The following is a 20,809-nucleotide window of genomic DNA, read 5'->3' as shown; positions in this document are numbered from 1 at the left end:
AAGAATTATGGTCCACCTGTATATTCATTTCCCACCATCCTTCCCCTTTCTCTCAGCATCCTTCCAGAAACATGGTTGGATTGGGACGATGAAGCTGAAAGCAGCTGCAAAGGCCATTGGGCTCCTTCCAGAGGTGCCTGTGACTGCTGCAAGGGGAAAAGTTATGTTGTCTTCATCACAGGATATACTCTTTGAATCCACATGTGGAGTGTATGTATTGAAAAACTGGTTGCTGGTATTTTTTGATTTAACAGGGAAAATATTGTTCAAAAGAAAAAGTCAGTCCTAGTCTTTTTCTTTTTTCCTGACTCTCTTGATTCAGTATAATTTGAATTCTGCAGCACTCGCTATGTCTGTGTCAAAGACTTGGGGGTGGTGCAGTGGTGGGGAGTGTTATATAAAATCCCACAGAAACTTGCAAAAGCAATGTGGTCTTAGTTATGAAGAAAACTCCACTGTGAATATATTTCAGTAACTGTGCTTCAAATAAGAATACTATAAAAAAATGCATAAATTACTTGCTTGATATAGCATTTTCAAGACCATGTCATTAAAAGAAATGAGATATGGCATTCTGCTGTATCCCCCACATCATTTAAATGGTTCTATATTTGTCCACACAGTTGTCGATAAAATTTCATTGCAGCGTTTCTTTTTATCACTTGCAAGTTTATCAGGCTACTTGAGATTTTATTTTATTTTGTAAATCAAGACTATAATGAGACTGTTTTATAATAATATAAAAAGGGGCTATCCTGTGGATTCCTTATTCTAAGAACAGCTCTTCCAGACTAAGCTTATTCCCTGCCTCCACTGAACTGAGTAATTGCATCTGCTTAGGTTTGAAATAAGGAATTGCACAGCAGAACAGAAGTACTTGTGCAAAGCTTCATCAAACACAGCACCAAAACAGGGATACCAGTCTGAATGCATATTTCATTTATTTTACTGTGCTAGGTGTTTCTTAGTGGTAAGAGAGGAAATACATCATTAATTTTGAATGAGTGCAGGTAGAAATAGTGCTGAGTTGTCAGCGCTCACTCTGCAGATGTATTTTTTGTGTTGAATTAGGTGGAAACAGCAACTGATTCAGATACTGAAAGCAGAGGCCTACGGGAATACCACTCTGTTGGAGTACAAGTGGAAGATGAAAAAAGGTAATTCAAGCATGTACAAAAATCTGTAGTGTTTTATAACACAGCACACATTTGTAAACAGAGTTAATAACAAACATCTGGCAAGTGCTGCCCCTAAATAATTCCGAGACAAATTTCTTCTATGCATGCCAGTCATTTGGCAAAATTTGTAGTGATTACTTAGCAGTTGCTTAATATTTAGTTAACTTTGCAGTTTTTAATTGGAGGGAAGGAAGTGAAAGTCTTACATTTAAGTAGTGGATTAATATAATTTCATTATTGGCAGAACAAAGAGCTGTATATTGGAATACCCTTCCTTTGATAGGACCCCTCATGCTGCTCCAGGCTTTTCCAGTCCACACAGGGGGAGATAATGGTTAGGATAAAACCCATGGTACTTTTATCCTAAACTAGAATCGTCTTTGACACTTCTTCTCTACCTTTTTAAAACTGCTGGCCAATGTACTAACCTACAGGTTATCCCTGTCAGGCACAGCCTTTAAGTGCTGGACTGGGACCATTATTTCATTTCATGGCAGCTGTCAGACAGTATCTACATACTAATTGCCTTTTACCTTCATTGACTAAAAGTAATTTGAAACAATAGGCTCAGATGTGAAAAGATTTCACAAATAATCTTTGCTTCTCTATCTAACTTTTTAACATAAAGTTTTCCTAAAATGTCATTATTTGGTGGCATATCACAATAGAAAACCAACATTTAATGGTTACCCTATGAGACAAGTAAAAATAGAACAGTAATAGTCTTAAATTAGTTTTTCAGATTTTCAGAATTTACCTAATTATAATTCTTAATTTTTGAAGTATTTTATATATGTACTTTACAGACTTCTATCAGAAGATGTAACCTTGCAGCTCTGCTAGTTATTTCCAGTTCATTTAATAGTGATACATGGTACTTTGTCGTATAAGAATAAATCAATTTTTGCTTCCAGATATAATTTAAATGATTTTCTTTTGTATCTTTGCTCAGATCAATGATGCCACTATGCATTTTGGTTTTCCTCTCTGTTGCTACTCACTGTCTTATTTTAGTGAGGTATGCAAAAAGGAAACATGTTTAACATAAAGTCCAAGGAGAAAACCAGAATTCATTCACTGAAACATCATTCTGTGTCTCTGTATAATCACACATGTATTTCTATGTCTTAATCTCTTTTCTTTCTTCCCTCTTCACCAAGGCACGGACGATTCAAGCGCTCAAACAGCGTAACAGCAGCTGTCCAGGCTGATCTGGAACTGGAGGGCTTTCCAGGACACATCACCATGGAGGACAAGGGACTTCAGTTTGGCTCCTCATTCCAGCAGCACTCAGAGCCCAGCACGCCCACCCAATACAGTGCAGTAAGAACTGTACGGACACAAGGACTGTTCAGTTACAGAGAAGATTATAGGACCCCAGTTGACACCTCAAACCTTCCACCACCAGAACCCTGGCTAGAGCCTGCCATTGAGACAGTAGAGACTGGTCGAATGTCTCCTTGTCGACGGGATGGATCTTGGTTTATGAAGTTGCTGCATACTGAAACTAAGAGAATGGAAGGGTGGTGTAAAGAAATGGAAAGAGAAGCAGAAGAAAATGATCTTTCTGAAGAAAGTAAGAATATTTCAGTATCTTTTCTTATAGATGTCTGCCACAGTAAGAAATCTGTTAGGGTAAAGTTGCAGGCTGTATCTTTTCCTTACTCATTCTGTAGTAACAAAGATATAAGATCCATGTCCTGCAACTGATGATACAAACTGTCTTTTCCTGGAGTAAGGTTCTGTAGCAGTTGAGGAGCCAACTGTAGCATCTAGTGCACGATCGAAGTCTGGGCATTAGAGACAGCTCAAATGGTGCAACAGCTCCACCCACAGCTCCACCTCTGACACATTATTCCCACTCATGCCTTCGGTGCTTGACTCTCTGCCAGAGCACACAAGGTGGTCCTACATGGACATCTTTTTTTGCCATTTTCCTGAAACCTGAGCATTTGCCTCTTATTAATGATCAGCCATTTTTAACATCTTTTCATTTCTACACAGGCACTTCCGCCTGTCATAAAGGGTCTGCTAGAAGTACAGAAAGGAGTAGGCAAAAACAGTAGTTAAAGCACTTCTGCAGTTACACAGGTATATGTGCTGTTAGATAGTTCAGCTGCATTTTCTTATTATAGTTTTGTCAGGAATCATTATTACTCTCTCACATCCTGTGAACATCGTGAAAGGAGTGATGAGATAAAGTGAAAAATAATGTAGACTATTTTGGAACAAGATCCAAGCCAGCACTAATGATAGTAATATATCAAAGTGGTCCTAGTACTCAGTAGCCAGCTCCCTGTGATTCCCTCTGAGGTCAATTATCCTTGCTCTTCAGGCTCAGTTTTTATAAATATTTCAGTCCCTGCCAATCTGAATTATTGTCTCATCTGAGATTTTCTCAGATCACAAATTAGTTCATATTAAGTTTTCTTACTAGCATCTTTTCCTGCACTCTCACAAATCTCACCATTGCCACTGAATACTCTTTCCTAATCATCTTCTTTTCCCCTCAATGAGTTCTTGCCATGATCTACCCTCAGGTCTTGAGTCAGGCCTGCATGGTGACTAAAAGGCCAATTTCTTTTTCTTGCACTGACCTCTTCAAAAGGAAGAATGTCTAGGTTTTTACTTCATCATTTTTTATTTTACAGTCATATTTCTCTGGTATGTTATGTACAAGTCTGCCAACACAAGAATAGGGGTTGGGAGAGCGTATGGTTGCTTTTCTTCCTTCAGTCTCCTCTGCTTTCTGGAATGTGGTTTTTGTCCTTCTTTTCATCATGGCAGAGCTGAGCTGACAGTTTTCCCTTTGCATTGGTATTATGAAGACTAAAACCCTCCTAAGGGCTGTTATAGTACAAATAATATAATATTTTGCTTTGTTTAGCTAATGTGAGGATTTCCAAGCCTTCTTTCATAATGGTTATTTTGTTAACAATTTTTTTTTTACTGCATGCAACTTCTTTTTCAATCCCCAAAACTTTGCACTGCTGAATACTGACATTTCTGTGCCATCATTAAGTATCCCAAAGCACCTGCTTCCAACATTGCTTTTTACTGATGCAGGGATATCAGTGCTTACAATCGGACACAGCAGTTCAAAGAACAAGACTGATCTCTTTGGAAAGAGTAAAATTATTAGGGAGCCAAGGGGAGAAACACACAGCCAGTCAGCCCCTCTCCTTCCCTAGGAGACCAGTGGGGAGTCTGCAGGCAAGGGTGTGGGCTTTTCCTACCTCCTCTCTCTGAAAGCTCTTTCTCATGAGCAGCCCTAATCAAACCTGCAGCCACATGAAATGTGGCTATAATGTCAGTACTCTTTCCTCACTAGAAGGCACAGTGAAGGAGTTAGCTGTGTTATTGAATATGACACTGTACTACGTTAAGAAAACCTGGAGGAGCTGGTTTTAGCTGACTGCCCATTCCAAGATGCAGAACCGTCCCTCCCATCATGTGAAGCTATGCTCTTGCACTCCAGAAATAGTCTGAAACGCCTTGCTGCATGGGGAAATGGAAATTAGGAAGGGAGTTTTCAGGAAATTGTACAGAAGGACATGAAGACAAATTGGATTTTGGTAATTTTTATTGACATTTGAAGTTAGTGACACCCTTTTAACCTGGAACATTTCAGTCAGAAAACAAAGTATCAGGACTTTATATTTCCCCCTTTGCAGAGTGACTCTACACTGCAAGAGAAGAAGAAAGTGCAATTCCCTGATACACAGTTACTAAAGTACAATGGAAATAGACCCTTGAAATTCCCTTTTTAAACTAATCAAAATGGGTTAATTACTTGTGTTTGGGGCAACATTTTGACCTCCCTAAGAGATTAAAGAAATTATTATAGAATAGGTCTATATAGCATATGCAAAACTAGAAGTTTGTCTTCACCTGATTGTCAAAAGACTTCTGATTTTCCCTTTGATAAGACTCATTTCAAGAGATCTTCCTCAAATAATTTCCAAATTACATTGCCTTTGAAATGGGCTCCAATATAAACCTAATATAGCTTATATCAAGTGAAATTAAGTTATCAAAGAATTATTTTCACTAAGGGAATAGGTTTCACAGCATTTTAAAATTTCAGTGTGAATGTTTTTTTTTTCCTTTTGACATATTTTATATCCCCAGTTTGAGCTATGAAGGTTGAAAGGTATGTATCCATGAAAACTGAAGTTTAACAATATCCCAGTATGAAATGTATCTTGACATATTTAAGCATTTGGCAGTTCCCTGAAGAAAATATACGCAAATGGTGGAGGCAGAAGCAACTGAATGTGTTTTCCCATCTTCCAGCAGGAGCTACTATTCCCAAAACACTTCACAGCAAAGTTTGCACATTCAGACTGTCATTGCTGATGCTGAATCGTTTATTTTTGGCCTGGTTATATTAATTGTACCTGAAGACCAAATATAGCTTTGCACCCCTTAGGAGAAGGCTGTCTTTATGACACAATTTCCATTTTGTTTTAAGCATGGGAAGAGTTAAAATAGAACTGTATTTTAGAAAACAATTCCATATTTTGTGTTAACACAATAGCCTTGAGATCACAGAAAGCTGCCTGATTGCTGTATTGATTTTTTCTTTCACTGTAGCTTTTCTCCCATAATGTTGTTTTAAGACCTTCACTCATCAGGTCTTAGGAAAGGAGAAGATAATCTTTACAGCAAAAATAACATCTTTTTTTCACAGAATTTTCTTATTTGGTCAGGTGCCATGAATTGTATTTTTGAACCTTTCAGAGTTCATATATTGTTTGTGGGAGCAGTTATTTGTGTTGTCAGTATTAATTATAACATATATAGATATATAAAACATATATGTGGCTGTAACTGTTCCCAGGGTAAGTCATCCAATGATTTGCACTAGCAGGGTGCTTCAAGCAAAGATAACGTGTTTCTCAAGGGTCCTGACTGGAGTTTTGGCTTTACATCCTGAAAATTGTGTTTGGCTCTTAGTGGTGTATCAGTGATGAAGAGAAAAACACTCTCAATTGTCACAAAGCTATTGAAGGCCAAAAGGGGCAGGACTCTGACACCTGCCTGTAAGCTCTGTGATGAGAGCAGGGAGGGGGAGAGCAGGCAAGCCCAGGGAGATGCAGTGCCTGCTCACAACTTGTAGGTAACATCTAGCAGAGGGAAGCAGGAGACATGCTGGGCTTCTGAATGTCACATGCTTGGCTACTGAAGTATTTCAGTACATGGTTCAAAGGGAGAACAGCCACACAGTTTACTCTTATATAAAAATCCTAAGGTAGGTAAAAAAAAAAACAAACAAAACCAACCATAGTATAAAGTATGCCGGCAGAAAGATATTTTGCTGGTATCATCTGCATTATGGTCAGGAGCTCTACTGGAATAGCTGGCATAGTAAAGTGAACTCTAGTGGGAGAAAATCGGCATTAGAGTGGGAGCTCAAAATATCACCCTCCTCTCCCCTTACCCCTTCATTCTGTGGATGCTGTATTTTTCCTTGGTAATACTTTGGCTTATATTTCCACAGTATTGCAAGGGCTTTAATAACAGAGCCAAAAAGTAACAGAAAACATAGAGTTAAATCTCCCATGCTTTGAGAACCCGCACCCTCCCGCCTCCTCTCACCCAAAAAAAAGCCTACAACTAATTTTAATATATTCATCAGTCATCCATAGAAGCTTTCTTAGGTGTTTGACCAAATATAAGTGATCCTTTAACCAAAGAGAAGTGATTGACATGATTTCCTAATGCTTTTTGCAAACCTGTCCTTCAGGAACTACTGAAATTTATATTTGGTATGTTGCGAATGACTGTAGAATGTCTTAATTCCCCTGGAACAGTCTTTAAAGTTCCATAGTGTGGAATCTGATAATTTCTCCTAACATTTGTATTGCTCTCCTCAAATTTTCTTCTCTTTGATCTCAGCTCCATTAAGGTAAAAAGAAAATCTGCACCAAGTCCCATTGGTGTGCAAAGACTCCATTGCCTGACCTGCCCTCCAGAGCATTGCAAACTTGTAGCTGTGCCATCCTAAAATGTCATCTCACTCTGAATGTTATACATTTATTATTGCACTTACTTGCTGTGTTGATAGTAAGACATATATTTCTGAAGATTACTAATTTAGGTTTAGAGATTAGCCAAATATTATGCCATGCTTTGAGTTAGGAGGATAAACTAAATGCCTGCCAGTTTCAATATTTTTTCCAAGCACATATACTTCGATTGTTTGTGGGGAAATTTATTTAAGAGTATAGAAAAAAATGGAACAATCAAATGGAATGAAAATTTAAATTAAAACGTGTCATTTAAATAAGCAGTAATGAATGCCAGAAGCAGATTTATCGTTAGTAGTTTCTTATTGCTGGTGCAGCAGTGGCACAATTGAGCAAAGCTTTTAACCTGTCAAGAATAGAGTTACAGCATCAGACTATAATCTTGATTCATCAACATAGATCTAGTTTCCCCCCGTCTACCTTTGTGATAAGAAACCATTTTCAATTACAAGATTTTGTAGCATTCCATAACCAATACAACATATATATATATTACTTGCAATTTTGTAATACACTTATTGAAGGGGAAGAGACCCCATTGTGTTAATTGTGCATGTTGCATACAGGCAATTTACAAAATCTCTATGCTGCATATAAATCCTGAGTCTGCTTCTACTGAAGTCACGGGCAGGGTTTTGTACGTTTTCAGAGTAGAAGCCATACAGGACCACACAACAAAAATGAAGTGCTTCATATGCTGCAGGGAGCAGAATGATTGTTGTGTGACTCTCCTCACGTTCAAGTAAATACAACATTATCTTAATGGAGGGAGGATATGGATTATATGAAAGTTATATATATTTGTGTGTGTTGGTAGATTTTATCCTCATTTATCTATAAGCAAATTCTTCTAGGCATTACCAAACATCTCAATTTCTCTAGCCTCTAACATACATCATTCTTTCATGGAGATAATCAATCTGCACTCATCAGCATAATTCCCCAATGCATGAAATTAATAACAAGGCTTTGGCTGTCTATTAACATTGTGCTAAAGATTATGAGTTGAAGTGTTTTAATACTTCAATTTAATTACAGCAAAGCAGAGTAGCATGAATATGAGAGATTGTAACTTCTATGTTTTCTTACATCTGATTTACTTATTGAAATGGAAAAAGATCTTTAGTAAATGGTCGGGCTGTAATTACAGATGTGTATTCACTGCTGTGACTCAGTGACACATGCAAGTAGCCCAGAACTACTCTTACATTCCCAACTGATGTGTATCACACACTTGGAGGTATTCTAGGCCAGACTGGATAGAGCCTTGGGTGACATGGTTTAGTGTGAGGTGTCCCTTCCCATGGCAGGAGGGTTAGAACTAGATGATCTTCAGGTCCTTTCCAGCCCTATCTATTCTATGATTTTATGATTCTATGATCACACCAAGATGCTGCATTGCCAGTCTAAGTCTTGTCTGGTCTGACTGGGCTTTAAATCAGCAGGGTTTGTTAACATTCTCCTTCAGGATAATGAAGATAAAGCAAATGTTTATTTAATATGGGGGTTGGGGTAACTGTGAGATTCACAAAAATATTCTGTCAAGATCAACTTTTCGGCAGTTGGGCAAAAAACACTGCCTTTTATTCAGGCTATGCATTTGAGCTATGGACTATAAAATTCAGTGGAGGATACTAAAAATGAACTTTACTCACTCTGAAACAAGCACTACAATCATCAGCCTACAGAATCATCCTCAGTCTCTTTCTGCTCAGTGAACAGCTGAACACAGTGTGGAACAGGCAATGTCAGGGACCTGCTACAGCACAATTCCCCATCCTGGCAAAGAAGGGACTCAGACCCCACGTTGGGAGTTCATTTTATGTCCTGAGCTACAGAGCACCAAGGGGAAAGTGGAATACAAGGCTATTTGCCACTTAAGTCTGTGCCTTTATTAAAAATACTAAAAACCAAATTAAAGCAATTTGTTTCAGATAGAATGAAACATTTATTATTCTTCTTCTTTTTATTATTATTTAGATTTTTGTATGTTTGTTCAGCTTTTAACACCCAAAACATTGCTTTCCGTATACCAATAACTCTGTAGAAGAAGATGAGGGGTTTAGTGATCAAAAACCTCAAATCAATTAAAATGCTTTATTCCAGCTGGCCAGCAAAGCAAAGCAAAACAAAACCAAACCTCAGTGAATTACTCACTCAGCCCTGAACAACTTCACCCTTTCACAAAAAGGTGACACATGGGACTGATGATTTAGGCATACTGATGTTTAATTTAATGATGCAGTGCAGTTGTACTGTTTGTCTAACAAAAAATGGAATAGAGTTTGAGAACCACAGCTCTACATATTAACACGTTTTGAAAGTTACAGAATCTGTTTCTACAGAACTTGAGCCTAAAACTTCTGTGCCTAAAGCTTATCTCCTGCTGCTACCTGTGGTTAAGCAGATGTTTCACTAGTTTAGAGAAAAGCAACATAAAAACTTAATACCTCTAACAGAACTACTGTTTCCACATGCCATTCAGTCCCCACCCGTACTTATTCTAAATAACAACAAAATGTAAAGCCCTGCCAGAGCTGAATGTTTTCTGTATCACAGGCTGTAGATCCATTCTGCTGTGCTATCTGTATCTTCATTCCACCCTCTGCATCCTGTTTCAATTATCAATTTGTTTTCTTCCAATTAAATTAAAAGATGTCAGAGTAATTCCTGTCTCACACCTACCTCTGCCTTTCTCAGGCTTTACCTTAACTATTGTTTAAAGATCTGGAAGTTCTCCAGAAAAAAATCAGTTTTCTATTGAAACCCCAGCTTATAATGCTTTTTAAAGTTTTGCTTTTTTTCAGCTTAGAGATGGATGTGGAAGAAAGGAAGTGTAGGAAAGAACATGTAGGAAGGAAGTGTAGAAAAGTATACTGCTACCTACAAATTATGGTATTTATCCCAGCAAATGTGGGAGTCTAGGAGGAGTTAGATTCCTAGGGATAAGCCACTCCCCTTAGGCATTCCAGCCAATAGAATGAAACAGGCATCTCCAGTAAAAGATTCAGCTCATCTGAAAGTGAGTGCCTAACAAACATGGAGGAGCTGATGAGCTTGGATTGCTGATCATAAAGCACCCAGAAATATTGATTTAGACAGATGACTCTTGGAAGTAAAATCAAGTAAAATGAATTTTGTCCCTTTCTCCAATGCTTAGGCACACTGTAAATTGCAAGTTCACTGACAGTAGGGAAAGCTCAAGGTACTGTGGGGTCTGATCATGATCCAGCAAAGACCTGAAGCACTCATTTTTGTCCTACTTTGTTGGAAGCTCCTATGCTTAGGACTTTGTGTATTTCCCTGGATAGGCAACCTGTAACTGCTGATGCTGGTACCAAGACATGTTTCAGAGATATGATTCCTCTAAGGAACTCATCCTTGTGGTAGGAATATCTTATGTTACAGTGTAATATATTAGCCCTACCCCCAGAACACAGCTCACCCAGGGATCATCCACGCAACTGAATGAAGTCATTTGTGACTACAGAACTAGAAGATCTAAAGTACATGTAAAGTGCTTTTTGACATTGGAGGGAACAGGCATCTAACTGATTTCAGTTTACATGAGTAAATGTAAATGGAGGGGCAGGGGGTGTAATTTACTTTGAAATTTAAGGTTGTTCTCAAAAACATGAATGTGTGCTCACTTCAGGAATCTGTCTGTACTCCCTTTTCTGCTTCCTTAAGCAAATACAGTCTTAGCTGTTCTGACATCAATATATCATTTGTTATTGCCAAAGAATAAGGTGCCTTTCCTATATCTCTTTTTCCAAAAAGTAAGAGCTTTCCTATATCTCCATCTTTTTCAGAAGTATTTTACATATATAATAGCAAGCAACAAAAACAAGTATTTACTTCCCTTATAAAATAAACAGTAATTTACATAATTTTTTAGCTGCATTTTGCATTTACTGCCAAAAAAACACCTATTGGTAATAATTTGTCTGCATGCTTAGTCCTAGGTAAGATCCGCAGTGCTGTTGGAAGTGCTCAGCTCCTCATGTCTCAGAAATTCCAGCAATTTTATTGGCTTTGTCAGCAAAATCTGGTAAGTAACTGTGCCTGGCCATTCTTGAAGAGTTTAATGCTATTCATCCATACATATTCCACAGAATATAACTAAATTTTAGAATTTACTATTTTTACATCAAAGGCAACAACAAAAACACATATAGTGTACCCAAACAGTAGCATTCTGAAATGTCATTTTCATGTCTCAAACTTTGTCTTACTGCTCCTTTTTTGTGTTTTTTTTTAATTTAAAGTATGTTGTTAGGATATTTTTTTATATATTTTTCAAAAAAAAACCTCGTAATTTCAGAATTTCAGCCTGGCTGTTTTGTCTTTTACTTTTTTCCTGCCTTTATTGAGAATAAAATAAAAAAAAAAAAAAAGAGAAAGGAAGAAATGCAAATTTTCTGATACATAATATTGTGGCTTATTTTTGCAGTACCTAAAATAGTAGTTGTATTTCTGGTAATGAAGGAGAAAATTTTAGCACTACAGTAAGTGGAGAACAGTAAAATAGCAAATTAGGGGAGAATGCATGTTCCAGCTTTCTACCTGTCTGAAAATAGGACTGATCTTGGAAACAAGAATATAGATAATGTTAATAAAATTGGGTTTCATAATTTGCATCGCCAATTATACATAAGATATCCTAGGGCTGAAAGAACAGATGCAGTCTATTCCTTGTGAGAGTTAACTGCTATTGTTCTGGAAGTGCATTAGAGACTAATTCAATTCTAAATGTTATCTTCATTAATATGACAGCAGCCATCCGTGATACACTCATTGTGGCAAGATGATACTAATCAACAGAAGAACGTAATTCATCTAACTACAGCTAGTGGTAGAGCACCTTTCTTTGGCTCACTTGGAAATCAAGTGTAATTTTCATCTTTTGGCTGCCCTTACACCATTATGTATTAAAAGGGCTGAATTCTGTTGTGTGCATGATAGCAGACATGACCTCTATGTCTGGTTAGATACATTTCTTTACATGCTAGTATTTGCCACATAACTTCTTAAGGCAAAATGTTAATTCTTCATAAACCTACTTGTTACTTCCCATCCATAAAATTAAACGTCCAGAATTCCTGAAAATGCAATCAAATATTACTGAGAAAGTCATGCCAAAAATGTCCTACTCTCTGATAGAAAATGGTAAGATATATGGTCCTCATTAGGAAAGAATCCAATTATCCACTTCAAAGACTCTGTCAAAACAAGAATTTTAATAGCTGTTACAGAGTGACAGAGGAAATATGCAAAGTCAGGCAAGCAGGAGATGACCACTTTTGAAATATGAAATACATTATGTCTGCTCCCTATCTAGTCATTTGTTTCATAGCGAAAGGAGGAAATCTTCATCAATGTCTAAAAGTTTCTCACTGCAAATTTCAAAGTGCCCTCCGTTACCTGATTGATGAAGCTATGCAAACTAAGATTTGGAGAGCCTAACCTCCTCTCCACTTCATTTATCTTCAAGTGAGTCCAGCACTTGTGCTCAAGAGCATTACTGTAATAACAAGGGCAGCTCCTGCTCAGCACGGCTGTCAGAGGTTTGGAAGCGTGAGCAATTCATTACAGCAAAAGCAATAGGAGCACATTGAAAAATCTACAGTTTTGCAGACAATATGACCAAAAAACTGGCAAGATTTTACTTCTCTCATTCTGATTTGGACAATAAACCTCTGAACTCCGTAACAGCAGCTTTATCCTACTCTGAAGATGTAGGCTCTGAATATTCCTTAGCTTCATTAAATCAGCAGTGGGCTCTGCAGAAAGCAGCAACTGCAGAACTAGACTTTTATCTCATTCATGTTTTGAGGCTTTTCTTCCTATGCCTATCAGCTGAGTTTGTTGTTAAATAGTCACTTAGTGAGCAGGCTTTATATATGCTCCTAAGGCAGCATCTCTGTGCCTCACAGTAGCGCTGCCAGATAGCACCTTTCCCCCATTTGAAAACATGTAGCACTTACGGGACTACCACACAGCAGTTTCTCTTAACACTGTTCAACGGCAATAAGCATAAAAGTAGGACAAAGAACAATGGTGTTTACTTATGCCAATTCAAAATGCAGCAGTAGTTTAGGAAGAGGAATATACTTACTTATACTGAAATTTAACCAGGAAACTCGCCCATCATCTATGGACTTTTTCTAAAGGGTCATGGGATCTTCAAGTGACACATTTGATTATGTAGTGGGTTAAGATTTCTTACCAAAGATTTTCACTTAGGGTAAATCCATAGAAATATAAGCTTTGATGAAGTTGTTTTTAAGAATCTGGCTGGCTGTCTCCTGCAGCGTACTGTTCCACTAACTGCTGGAGAAAAAAAAATCACTACTCCCTTCTGCATTATTCACATTATCTCTTGTAACACCCTGTTTTTAATTTGACATATCCTCCTCCATACACTCTAGTCAGCACAGATCCTGCTCAGCTCGTGAGGTCATCACTCAATATGTCATGGTTCTGGGCAAAACCAGAGCATCTCAAGCACCTGCTAGATACTGCTAGGCTTTAAGTGCTTTAGGCTTCCTTCAGAAGGAGGGCTGCAGAGCTGAATTCCAAAGAAGGTACAAACAAATTAGCAGCTTCTGAGAAGGAACTGGTTTAAGCCAATCTTTTCAAAACTTAGTTAGCTGTAATAGTAATCATTTGTGCCAGGGTTTATCCATGGTCTGCGGATCCATAAGAAACAGCAGCAGGAGGCAGCCCTCTTGTGTCCACGCAATGCATGGCACACTCCTCTGCAAGCAGCTGCGCTGGAGGTTGCGATCTTCCCAAACACAATGAGCAGAGTGGGGTGAACAGAGGTACAGGAAAACAATTGGCCTTGATTCAGAAGGCAATGACATTTCAATGAGTGGCATAATTTCATGACTGTTTAGAGGAAACTGGGAAGAGGAAATGAGAAGACCAGGCTGGAGAGAACAGATTGCAATGTAAGATACAATGTTATGGGACTATCCTGGCAGATTTCGCACAGAAAGTCAGCTCCTGAAGCCTGAGATGTTGACCTCTGTAGAGTAACTAATACACTGACATAAATTTTAAATGGTTTTGGAGCAAATTGGGATCTACCCAAGTAAGTTGGTTTTGAGGAACACTAATCTAGAGATGTATCATGTTTCCCAGAAGTCTGTTATAATCTATATGGACAGGTCTGCTGAGTCCCTGAAGCTTCCTAAGAAAAGGAGATGTTCTTCTAGTAAAGAAGACTTCTAAGTGGATAGGTTTTTAGGCTGCTTCTTGGCCCAGATTCCTAAAAGGGTTTAGGTATGGGTCACACTTCATGTTGTAGTGCCCAGCTCCAAGTACTCAGCTCCCACATTGGCATCTGCAAACCAAGTTTGAATAGCAAGTCCTAGTTTAAGACCCTTATATTCAAGGGAGAAATTCAACAGAAATTCTGACTTACCTGCCGGGTTTTAGGCAACTATATGGAGTTGTGCTGAATATCTAAAACGCTTCTTTGTCCACTACATTTGTGAAAGATGGGGTACAGAGCCTTGCTTCAGCAATAACACCAGTGTTTCTAACGGTAAAATAGTCATTACAGCTTTCACCCAGAAAAGGGGAGATACAGAGTCCCTTTGGCCTGATTTTGACTCCATCCATTCTGTAGACACTTTGATGGCTCCCTTCTGCACTGAAAGGGAAGAGACATTTCTCCATCATCTTCACAGAGGTGTTGACCAGTTAAGCCCTATTTCATTAAAATGACAAAGCTGTCTTCTTGAACAAGTACCAATACAGAGCACAGGGTTAAGTCTGCATACAAAATTGTCTTTTTTATCCAGAACTGATACCAGGTTAATGGTCAAATGGAGGTTCACCTTGCTAATTGTTACCACCATTGTTTGTTCCATTAAGTCTTGTGCACATAGTGCCACTTAATTGCAGTACCTGTGTGTAGTGCTTCCCAATGCCTGAGCATGATTCGACTCTCTGGAGAACAAAAGTCTACCATCCCCCATCAAAATTCCATGCCTTATGTATACATTTGAAAATGCAAAACAATGCAAACATTGAATTCAGCATAAGCTGACTACTTCTTCGTGGCATTATTTTACCTTCTGATCAGCTACCATGAATGCAATTTTTAACCAGAAAGACTTCAGGCTGTCTAGAATATGAACCACGTTCCCTTTTCCTTTAATAATCACCAGGCAGAGGCTTGCTTGCTCCTATTTAGGAATGCAGGTCAGCACAGCATATGGTGCTAAGGAGCTTCCCGTGCTGCATGGAATCAGGAATGCTAGCGTAAGACATCCAACTCATTCATTTTTGGGCTGTGTAGGAGGCACAACTTTCCAGTCACAGCTCCAGGCTGTAAAGTGCGTGTAGACTTAGCACTGAGCAGTACTGTAGCAATGTAATCTGGCGTGATGCCTTTGCTGCCTCAAAGCATGTTGTTTAAAGCCTTCTGGTTTATTCAGATTGTCTCCTTTGTGACAGGACCCGAGTGCCATGCCGAGGCCAACTTCCCAGGACCTAGCAGGTTTCTGGGACTTATTGCAGCTCTCAATTGAAGACGTCAGCATGAAGTTTGATGAACTGCACCATTTGAAACTCAATGAATGGAAAATAATAGAATCACCTGAAAGGAAGGTAAGCAGACCATGGACAATACCATTTACTCCCCATTTGTAGTCCTGCAGTCTCCTTGTCTTAAATACAACAGTGAATACAATAGGTTTCTAACTCCAGAAAGTATCTAATTGGTACGGCCCAATTTATACGTGGAAACCTTCATCAGATGTGAGGGTTTTTTTCTTTTTAACAATGATGAGCTGAATTGTGTAACAAATAAAATGGATTTTACTAAGTTAGTTTACTCCGTAACACTTTTGTTCAAATTACTTAAATTTGCATTCTAAAGACTAGAACTTAAATATGTCCTGATTAATTCAGAATGAGGACAACAGCCCAAGAATCCAATCAAGGTAAACTCAGCACTGTTCTACATTTGGGGCAGCTCAAATCTGAGCACTACACTGTTTAATCCTGCCTGCATGACACAGCTGATACTAGAACAGGACTGAGTTAAACGCATGTGGCAAAACATAGCACAAGTCATACTAAGTCTTGGCCCACAAAGACTGGGGGACAGAGAGTCATTCCTGCACATCTGCCCTAAAACTCCACCACCTGGGAGACACCCCAGCCACGATGCTTACAAACCGAAGGTGGCATATTGCCCACAAAAGCAATGTAATTCTGAAACTGTCTTCCCCTTTCTAGAGCTCAGCCCCTCACCTTGATTATCCCATTATCCTTCCTGAGTATTTTATCAGTCAGATGAAGACAGCATTTGGTTTGAGTCAGTACTGTTGGCCTCAGGTGAATACTTGTTTGGTTTGGGAGGAATTAGGAGGCATTTTGACAACTCTTTCATTTCTTCATGCTCCTCTTGGATTTTAATTTTCAGCCAACGGGTTGGTGGATGGTGAGTTTGCAACTCTTGCTTACTAGTGACAACTGGAAGTAAGAAATTATTATAGTGACAGCAACAGTGATGTTCCTAAGAGGGAAATTACTAAAAGTGAAGGGGAAAAAAAAAGAAAAAAATGATGGGACAGCAGGAATGGAGCCGTTATGTTCCTGTCTGAAAACAGGAAACAAAGAAAATTAATGCTGGAAGAGATGGCTGTCATGGGGAATAGCATCTTAGGCTGCTGCACTGTTCCTATTGAGATGAGACTGCAGAACTCTGTTCTTAAATAACATTAATTATTTAGACTTCGCTAAAGCATTTTGGCAATAGACTCAGAATTAGTTTAAACAAAAGAAGACCGAACACTGAGCAGTGTAAACCATAGGTGAATCAGTTCCATTTTTGTATTATTTGAATCCTGCTGTGCATCAAATTAACTGTGTTCTCCATAAGGAACAGCCCATACTCTGGACTATTGCTATTACTCTAAGAAGTGATATAGCAATCGATCATAATAACAATACTGTACACGTGAAGTTGTGGAGTCTCCATCTTTGGAGCTATTCAGTCCAGTATTAAATATAATGTTGAAAAACCTGCTTTAACTTCAAAGTTGCATCTAATTTCAAGTGGGTTTTGAATACGGGTTGTACAAGATCACCTCCAGACATCCCTTCCAATGAAAAGTATTGCATGATTCTACATCTGATTCTATGTTATCTTTTTCAAGGCTCTTATTTCATATTTCACCATCTAAATGGAGTAAAATATCAATTTCATACTTCAAAACAATTCTTCATTTCAAATCTGCAGAGCAATTTACAGCTACTTTGGTACCAAAATCTTCTGACTCTCACTTTATAATTTGATAATTCTTCACTATAATTTTCTTTTAAATGGTCCAGGCTGGCAAGCAGAACAATTAGCCCAATGTTCCCTCTCTGGCTGGTGGTTGCATGTTTCCATTCAGCAATTCATGGAGGAGACTAAACTAATACACAGCTGCTATCTCATATCCAGCTGAGCCTAAACTCAGTATGATTAATTTAATTAAACATGCTGTCCTGCTAATCTTAGACAGTCTTTTCATTTGATCAGACCACGCAGATGCGCTGAATTCTTATTGGAGAGCCAGTGTGTGTTTCTGTTTATAATGGATGTAATAATGTGTCAGCTAAAATTAAAAATTCATAAATTCTTATGAAAGGGAGGTATGTAGATTGCATGTGCCGGATACCTGCAAGGCCAGTAGAAGAAGTTTTTTAGAAGGCACAGGACTGCAGAATTTGTGATGGCTGCTGAAACAACAGGGTGTTGCCAGTATCCCTAGTGCAGATAGCTATTCATGTAACCTATTAGTCAGCTGACTGGAGAGCACAACTTGAGCATGCTTGATGTATGTAGCCAGTATTTTGCATTTCATGTCTTTGATTTGCATGCTCTACTGACAGTATCTTCTGCACGCAGTTCACCCTCAGTTTTAATACCCTGTTGCAGGAAGAAAGAAAAGTTCCTCCTCCTGTACCAAAGAAGCCCCCAAAAGGAAAATTCCCTATCACAAGAGAAAAATCTCTGGACCTACCGGACAGACAGCGACAAGAAGCTAGAAGACGGCTAATGGCTGCTAAGAGAGCAGCCTCTTTCCGGCAGAATTCAGCCACAGAGCGTGCAGACAGCATCGAGATATATATCCCAGAGGCTCAAACCCGGCTTTAAAGACAGAATGCTGCAGAGTTCCTTTTTTAAACAAATGCTTGTACAGTTTGTCACTTACCTGGTAATTTTTGTCTCATTCTCTCCACTAAATATGCCCTTGCTGTTGTGTTCTTTGTGCCATAAGCACAGTGGAATGCTTTTGATTTCCTCAGAATTTGCTGAGCTCACCGCAAGAACGACTTCTTTTTGTATTTATTGTCTGACTTACAATCAGCTACAATGGATAGGGCTTGTCGAGACCTGACTTATCCAATATATTCTCAGAGGACAACAAGAAACACCTCTTGAGATGGAACCCAGCTTACTTTTTTGTTATTTATATTTTTATAAAATGTGTGATAATTAGGGATAAGAATAACAAACTATAAATGGGTGCATCTCACCATTCACTAGAGGCATTAGCTAATCCAAGTAGAAGGTGCTACAAATGTAAAGAGCAGGAAAGAAAGAACCCATTTATCTCTCTGACCTCCAGTTTCTTTTCCTAGAACCCAGCTAATATATTTACCCATGTGCTCTGCCACTCTTCTCATCTTTGTTACTGCAGAATAACATTAGGCCTCTCATGTCATGTCAAGTTTCTGGAGATGAACAGGGATATCCAGCCACTAAAACTCCAAAGTTCATCAGAAACCAAGAAGCGTACAAGTCTGGTGGTGGTGGGAATGCCCACTGAGAAACGTTTGCTGTTAGCAGTATAACGACACTCTGAAACGTAAGCAAATTTATAATGCAAGAGGACTTGAGTGATGGGTGAAAGGAAAACGGAAGCCTTAAAAAGTTAGATCTTCTGTAGCAAGATGTGTAAAGAAAAAGTTATACTCGCTCCTTCGGAACACTCATTGCATTTTTAACAGTTCTTTTCCGTGTTAACCTTTATTTTATAAATGTTCTCTCTTTCATTTCAAGAGCTGTGCTACATGGAATATTTCAAATGCTCACAATGTTCTAACAATTGAGTTTCCAGGGTATCCTTGAGAAAAAAAAAGAAAAAAAAAAATCTTGCTTGTTTAAAATGCCAGTTGTGATGTTGTAAACAGTTTAAGAAATATGAATGTGAGTGGTAAGTATATCTAAGTTTAAATGGTTATGTTAAGGTAAAGGTGAACTGTGGTTTACAGCTGTATTTTTTTTTTTAGAACTATTTTTCTATGCAGTATCATTTATGGCAAGAAGAAGCTTCTTGCTTGCTTCAGACATAAAAAATAAAAAATGTGGTTGAAGAGATAAGTCATTTCCAGTTATGGAATATAGGAAAAATCATATATTTTTGAGCCTCACATTGTCAGAAGAGAGAAGTGGTAACTGCCACAGGTAAGAGGCTTTAATTTAAAACAAATTAAGACAGAATTATTCCACTTCACCTACCTTCCACAGCAACTGAGCAACCCAGCACTTAGAAGTCTTCAGGTGAAGACGCAATAAGACGAGAATCCCACAGCCCCCAATTCCAAGGTTTGAATCCTACTGAGCACTACTTTAGGTCAAAACAGTTCAAACCCAGTGAGACAGACAGCCCCAACTATCACATCCCCTGTATTTCTGCTGTAACAAATGCAATGTATTTAGCCATAGGCAGAACAGCTATTTAATTCTACTCAAGCACTTTGGTTCTTCACCTGATGAGCACTTTAAATCTGAATCCCATGCACCCTGCAGCCCGATGGATGACTGAAAACATGAAGTATTGTAGGTTATGCAGATCTGACATTGCTTCAAATCTGTTTTGGTTTGTTTTGTTTAATTTTTCCTTTTTCCTTCTCTTTTTTCCTACAGTGTGTAGTATTAAGCATGAGTTCTGTCTTTGGAGCACAGCTGATAAGGCATGTTTAGCTTCAAGATATGAATTTGTAGAGATGAAGTTTTGAGAAATTTCTGTGAGGAGAAAACCCTCTAAATCGAGCCTGATATCTGGTATATACTTTACCAAATAGCCTTAAACTATATTTGGAAGCAAAAACCAAGACGAATGTATATCCTTCCAAAATGCAAAAAAAAAAAAAAAAAAAAAAAAGGAAAAAAAAAGAATAAAAAAAGAAAAAAAAAAGAAATCCCTGAGATATTCTTCTATAGATGAAAACATTATATTTCCCAACCCTCCTGTTTTCAAGGCATTTTCTATTAAGGAAAGAGCTGAATCCTAGGTAGTGTACAATATCGATGCTGCTTCCTGTATTTGTTGTACTAGTTTAAATAAAAATGTACCTGCAGACATTGGCATCTTTAATCTTGGAAACTGATGTCTTATTCAAAGTGGAGCTGCTAAGTAGGAATATCCACACAAAACTAAAGCCAGTGTCTTTCCTAGATTTAAGAAATTTAAAATAGACACAGACACACCTATACATACATGGCAGCTGATAGATATTGTCTAATTTTCCTGTACAATTCAAGGAGAAATCACACTTGACTTACTCGCTTGAAAATCCCCA

At 38.3% G+C, this 20,809-nt stretch overlaps 1 protein-coding gene across 25 annotated transcripts in view; it reads left to right on the top strand.

Annotated features, from left to right (window-relative positions):
• Positions 1–20,429, top strand: part of DLGAP2 (DLG associated protein 2) — a 463,247-nt gene extending 442,818 nt beyond the window's left edge. For 23 of the 25 annotated variants that reach the window (XM_061460679.1, XM_061460675.1, XM_061460677.1 and 20 more), the window contains 6 exons: positions 1,072–1,157; positions 2,339–2,754; positions 11,170–11,261; positions 15,683–15,835; positions 16,656–16,673; positions 18,159–20,429. In XM_061460679.1, coding sequence (XP_061316663.1) covers positions 1,072–1,157; positions 2,339–2,754; positions 11,170–11,261; positions 15,683–15,835; positions 16,656–16,673; positions 18,159–18,377 — 984 coding nt within the window. In that variant the 3' untranslated portion in view covers positions 18,378–20,429. The remainder of the gene's footprint in view (positions 1–1,071; positions 1,158–2,338; positions 2,755–11,169; positions 11,262–15,682; positions 15,836–16,655; positions 16,674–18,158) is intronic. The other 2 variants (XM_061460699.1, XM_061460674.1) reach the window with 1 other exon arrangement.
• The last annotated feature ends 380 nt before the right edge of the window (positions 20,430–20,809 follow it).

Source organism: Pezoporus flaviventris, unplaced genomic scaffold, assembly GCF_033815535.1.
Source record: "Pezoporus flaviventris isolate CSIRO_AGI_PZ_B2104156 unplaced genomic scaffold, CSIRO_AGI_Pfla_v1 ptg000031l, whole genome shotgun sequence".
Taxonomy (NCBI): Eukaryota; Metazoa; Chordata; class Aves; order Psittaciformes; family Psittacidae; genus Pezoporus; species Pezoporus flaviventris.
This window is presented reverse-complemented; position numbering and strand designations above follow the sequence as displayed.